This window comes from Equus asinus, chromosome 10 (assembly GCF_041296235.1).
Source record: "Equus asinus isolate D_3611 breed Donkey chromosome 10, EquAss-T2T_v2, whole genome shotgun sequence".
NCBI classification, from domain to species: Eukaryota; Metazoa; Chordata; class Mammalia; order Perissodactyla; family Equidae; genus Equus; species Equus asinus.
Genome location: NC_091799.1, coordinates 33602205 through 33608317, shown reverse-complemented (window position 1 = coordinate 33608317; position 6113 = coordinate 33602205). Strand labels below are relative to the sequence as shown.

General features: G+C 38.5%; 1 protein-coding gene across 2 annotated transcripts in view; it reads left to right on the top strand.

The window, feature by feature from the left end:
* Positions 1–2803: 2803 nt before the first annotated feature.
* Positions 2804–6113, top strand: part of MUSK (muscle associated receptor tyrosine kinase) — a 97991-nt gene continuing 94681 nt past the window's right edge. For both annotated transcript variants that reach the window (XM_070519023.1, XM_070519022.1), the window contains exon 1: positions 2804–3268. In XM_070519023.1, coding sequence (XP_070375124.1) covers positions 3190–3268 — 79 coding nt within the window. In that variant the 5' untranslated portion in view covers positions 2804–3189. The remainder of the gene's footprint in view (positions 3269–6113) is intronic.

Genomic DNA, 6113 nt, shown 5'->3' with positions numbered 1-6113 from the left:
TAATTGCTATCCTAATATTTAATGGGAGAATTCATCCACTTTTTAAAAATATAACTCCAGAATATTTTTTTGACTCCCCAAGAGTTTTTCTAGAAAGAGCAATCCATTTCTGACCAACTGTCTGCTGACCATTGAGGCATAAAATTAAGTCATTGGCCTTTGTGATAATTAGAAGGGGCTCTTTGCCAAGTTTCACCAGATGTATGAGAGCATGGTGCAGTCCAGGAGCACTTAGTTGGTGATGTGCTGACTCCAGCAAGAATGGGGCTGCTCTTATCAGCTGCTGTGTGGCTGAATTCTGGTGTCTAGTTCAAGATGTGACTCAGAATGGTGCTACTTGCTTTCTGAGCCTGCTTCCCAGGAGTCTTGGCCAGCTTGAGATGAAGAAGCAGAGAGACTACAGGTGGCAAAGCAGGCTTAATTGGTGGCTGGGTGTATTTTATTAAAGGGAAGAATGGCCATCAGCCCCATGGACTCTCCTCATGCCCAGAAGGAAGCCGAATAACTGGCTGGCATCCAGTTTCCACTCTCCGCGGCTGAATGAGCCTGCTATTGTAAGGAATAAATTTGCTTGTGTTGTAGGATGGAAGGCCATGTTGTATCCAGGTTCCAAGAAACTGCTGCAAGGAGCATAATTGGCTGACAGCCTCCAGCTGCCACACTTTGGGATCTGCTGCAGTGTTTACGCCTAAGCCACACTCTCCACGCGCTTCTCTCAGCCAATGATTGATTCATTTTGAACCAGCGCTCTGTCTCAAATTCTGGCTTGATTTTTCCCTCAGTTGAGTTTTGTCTCCTCTTAGCTTTACACAGTACTGTTGTCACCTTCAGACTCAGGTCAAGATGGAATTTGAAGTAGGGGATAACTTGCTGGGGTCACTGCTCTAGAGAGTGCCGTTCCTTTTGGATTCCAAATGGGCACCATCAATACTTGTTCTATATTTTGGGGGAAATGGAAATGAGGATGGAGAGTGCTCCCTCACAAATCCTCCTCTTGGACGTTTGAATGAAGAGGCCCCCTGACTGGCACACCTTGGACTTCTTCACTGATGGTACTGATCCTGAGCTGAATTTGGCTCACAAATATATAGTCACCAGATTTCCATAACTCTGTGCTTTACCTAGTGCTGCTTATGGGAATGGTAGGTAACCACACTGTTCATCCTGCTGATTCCTAAATTTCACGTTAAAAATGTGCTCATTCTGCTAATGTCTAAATTTCCCATGAAATATGTGGCATTCGCAGGATACTCTCAGAGCAGAAACCTGATCGAATCTATATCTCTTCTATTAAAATTAGAGTTATTTTGATTGCAATTTAAGGAATCAAACTCATATTAGCCAAGCCACCCAAAAAGGAATTTATTAATTTAAATAACAAGGAAGTCCACTGGATAGATCTGGCTTTGCACATTATTTCTTGTTAATGGCGCATGGCAGCCTCCAACAGTTCTGGCTTACCTGGTCCTCACAGGTGGTGATCTGAGAAGGAAGAATTTATTTTGCATCAGGCCTAGTTATGCACCAGGGAGAACTTGGACTGGCCAGCTTGAGCCATAAGCCCATTTCCAAATCAATCACTATGGCTACATAGTGGAGGTATTCTATGTAGAAATTATTTGCAAAATATGTAACAGATAAATGATAGATTATTTGCATCTAGAATATTTTTTAAAATCCTATAAATTAATAAGAAAAGAAAAAATGACCTAAAAGGAAAATAGACAAAAGCCAAAGAAAAGGAAAATAATTAACGAGTATATGAAAAATTCTCATTACCAATAGTATTCAGTGAAATAAGTGTAAATTAAAACAATGAAATACTGTTTTTATTCTATTTAAATGTATTCAAAGGTAAGTGTTGATGCGAGTGTAGGAAAATGGGTTCTCTCATCATTACTGGGGATTAGTTAAATATACCATCATATATCCAGTATTTAGAAGACCATGTAGCCAACAGAAATAAGGAAGCAGTTCTGTATATATTAACTTAGAAAAGTGTCCAGGACATATTGCTCAGTGGGAAAAGGTGATTTGCATAGTTTTGGGAGCCATGGAGGTGCACTTTCAGGAGAACCCACTGCAAGGAGTATAACTGGCTGACGGCCCACAGTTGCTGACTCAGTAGACTCATGAGGCCATGAGATCACCACCAACACAACAGGAAAAAAATCTTCAAACAAGGCAGTAAATGCAATGATAGAGATGTGCACAATATATTACAGAAGTTCAGAGGAGGCAAGCCTAATGCAACCTTGGGAAGATATGGGATTTTTGGTCTGGGATGGCTCCCAGGAGGAGATGATGATCAAGCTGAGATAGGTATTAATTGGGTGGAGAGGAGGGAAAAAGCATTCCAAGACAGCAGGACAGTATGAGCAATTCATGAGGTCGAGAAAACTGTAGACAGGAAACCTATAACAAGTTGTTAAATATTAAAATAAGAAGCAAATATTATAAAAGACAAGGCTAACGAGGTAGGCAGAGTCCAGCAAGGCCTCCTGTGTCATATCAGGGAGGTTTGAATATGTTTTGATGTGATGGGAAGCCACTGAAGGCTTTTAAGCAGGACAGGCTATCTGAAAAGAGGTTAGAGGATGGTAACAGGAGGCTATCACTGTCATTTAGAAAAGATGAACTTCTGAAAAGGAGGTTGAGATAGCACGATACCAGCTGGAATCAAAGGAGGAGAGGAAAGCAAACAATATTGAGTTGATGCAATCTGTAGGAATTGGTAATGGATTAGATACGGGAGGTGGAGTGAGAGATGGGAGGAGTCACGATCACATACACCCAGGATTCTGGTTTGAGCGCAGAGAGGTGGTGAGCTGAATCCGAAGGTCACAAAAACTATACCTCAGGGAATATGGTGATGGTTGCAAGAGGCATCTGGTATTGTCCTTCTGCCACTGTCTTAAAAGGGATTCTAAAGGGATTTTCTTTCCCTTGTTCCTCCAGCCCTACACTTGCATTACTGGCCTAAGTGGATACTCACCAGCTGGCCGTGTCCATCATTACAGCCAAGTCTGAGAATTCCTGATTATACTTAGAGCCTGTGGAGCTGCTGACACAAACAGTCATTAGCAGTCGACCCTTTTGTAACAAACTATGCTTTAAAATGTAAACTGTGGGGGCATTTTCCTTGCGTTGTCCAGAAGGAACTTTCTCCTGCCTGAGCCTGGATTAATCATGAGAGAGCTCGTCAACATTCCACTGGTACATATTCTTACTTTGGTTGCCTTCAGCGGGACTGAGAAACTTCCAAAAGGTTGGTTTGAGCAATCTTGTCTTCTTGTTGCCTTGTCATATTCTAAAGTACGTGTGTGTGCTCTGATCACGACCAATTCATATTATGGTGGGTTTGGGTTTTACTTGGTGAAGTAGAAGTGCAATGTAAGGAGAGAGAGAAAACTGGATAAATAAGCAATTGGTTGATGGTCTCCTTTCTACTGGTATCCCTCCCTCCTATAAGTTTTGCACTAAAAAGTTTAGCCATAAAGTGCATGCACAGCCCTCACTCGTAGGGGAAACAGCAAGTAGACTGGAAGTTATCAAGGTCTGTATTGTTTACGTGTGTGTCAAATTTCAGGGTGGTCTCAATGGATGATGAAAACCTTTTCACATCAGGTTTGCCAGGAATATAATCAACCCTACTCCCAGACATCCAGAGCGTCTGCTTCTGAACAAAAATCATTTCCATTTTCAGTTTTAGTTTTACAAAACTCTTAGTAAATAGTTTAGTTCCTAAAAAAATCAAAATTGGAGAGAGATGCACAGAATTCGCCTATATAATAAAAGCCTGAAGACAATGGGTTCTTAATAACTTTGAAGCTGGCATCACGACTTGACTTGGCAAGGGACTGCAAAAGTTTTTTTCACTGCCTTTGGAATGTACCGGAAATAACACCACCTCGGGGGAAAGGAAAGCAACTTAAGAAACTGACAAACACCTGTCGCAGTAGCAAGAATGTCCACAGCGAAATGGTTTCTGGCCAGCGTATTATGAAACTGAGACTAGTGTATTTCAAATCAGGAAGAAAGACTGGAAAGTATGATGTGCAAAGTGACCGAGGGCTTCATTGAAATCTTTTTTAAAAAGACATGAGGAAATAGATTGAATGGTATCAATTAAAGAATATCCAAGTTAAATATATTACAGTAGAGTAAAACGAGTTCCGTATTTGATGACATGCTTGAATTATTTTCCCTTTATATTACTTTACCAAAGAACTAAACACATTTGTATTGTGTAGATAAGTGAAGGTAGTGTCTGTATGTAGATGGGAAACATAGAAATTCAATAAAATTTCTGGAGTCACAAGGTTAAGATTCACATGCTGATACAGCTTTCTTCACACACAGTCTGATTTCATAGACTTATTTTGTTTTGTTTCTTTTTCCATTTACATGAGCAGAATGGTGTCTTCAAATGTATTTAAATGTCTAATTCCAACTAATACTTTAAGGTATCTCCAGATAAAAGAGAACCTAGAACTTTTCAAACAACTAAGAATAGCCAGAAAGACTTAACATTGGCTTCAGATTATTTTAATACTTCCTGATCATATAACGGATGTCCGGGAAGGCAGCACCTGGATGTTCGAATTTATAGATTGCTATAAGTCTTATTTGTGCTTTTCTAAACCACAAAGTTACATAATAACAACATGATTAAATGCTGAACTTTTCTAGAATTCAACTTTATGAGGAGCAGGACAATTGATTTTGATGGTTCAAATTAGAATTTGGTGCACAAAAAAAACACAGCCTCTCTATCTGAACTCCTAATTTATATTCTAGAAGGAAAGGATTGTCAGTTTCCAAACTTTACAGGTAAAGCCTTTAATTCAAATGCACACCATCTCTATTTTGAAAATTTGAAAATCTGGTGGCATGACAGCGACAAAAACAAACATCCTGGCTTTTAAATAAAGTGATCAGATTTTTAATCCAACTTTGTTTATTGGTTTATAATTTATTTACTGCTATAATTCAATTGTAAAATCGAAAATTAAAACAATGCTTTTGCCTAGTCTACTGTATTTATTGTAAAATCTAAATTAGTATGGGTTTGACATCACCCTTAGCCCAAAACACCAGGCCTAGCAGGGCAAACATCCATTAACTACACAAACCAGTTCTGAGAATAAACATTATTGTGAAAACACAGTCCCTAAAATTTTAAATGTCAAAGTGCATGGAATATATTGGTACAAAACCCCCCCCATAATATGCTATTATTTTAATGCTATTTAAATTAATAAAACATTCCACACAAACTACCTCATAGGTTGCTTTCTCTATTCTTGATAGAAGGCAATAATAAGAAGAGTTTTTAAGATGGGATACCTTATTTCTAAATCCTTTATCATGAATGAATCAAGGAATCTGCACGATAATGTGTTACAAAATAGATTGAAAGATTCAAAATAGTGCAAGAGTATTCAGTGGATCCTTTTCTGTTGGTGTATCATTTTTTCAATAAAATTAATAATGAACTTTGTAGGATTAATAGTTTATTGTTTTAGTTTTAGTTTAATTGAGATTCCTACTGTTCAAAGACAAGGGGAAAAGGCACTACCTTTCTGAATCATTTCGACTAGTGATACTTTCCATGATAAGCTCAATGTCATAACCCATAAGCAGGAGAACTTTACAAACCATCATGTATGAAAGCAGCCAACGTTTCACTGAATAATTGCCTTAACCCCGTACTTCAATAGCATTTACTGCTTTATCGAGAAATATTAAGTGTATGGTTGAATTTAAATTATGTGGGAGTATAGCAGTTCATGTAAGCAGCACTGAATTTGTTTAATGTGTACAAAGAACTCCTGTCCAAACTCCACTTTTAAAATTTCTCCATTTACTACCATACCTAGAAGTTTCTGAGTCTAAGTGATTTATCTTTAGATATGTTTGAGTAACTTCCTCTTAAATCGTTTTGTATACAGGGACAGGATTCACAGGTTTGACATATGACTAAGTCAGAGCAAGCACAGCTGTCATTGAAATCCAGAACACCAAGTCCTGGATGAATGTTTTATATGGACGTGCAGTGAAAGAGTAACTCATTGCATTTTGGCGAAAACACAGTTGCGTTAAATGTTATT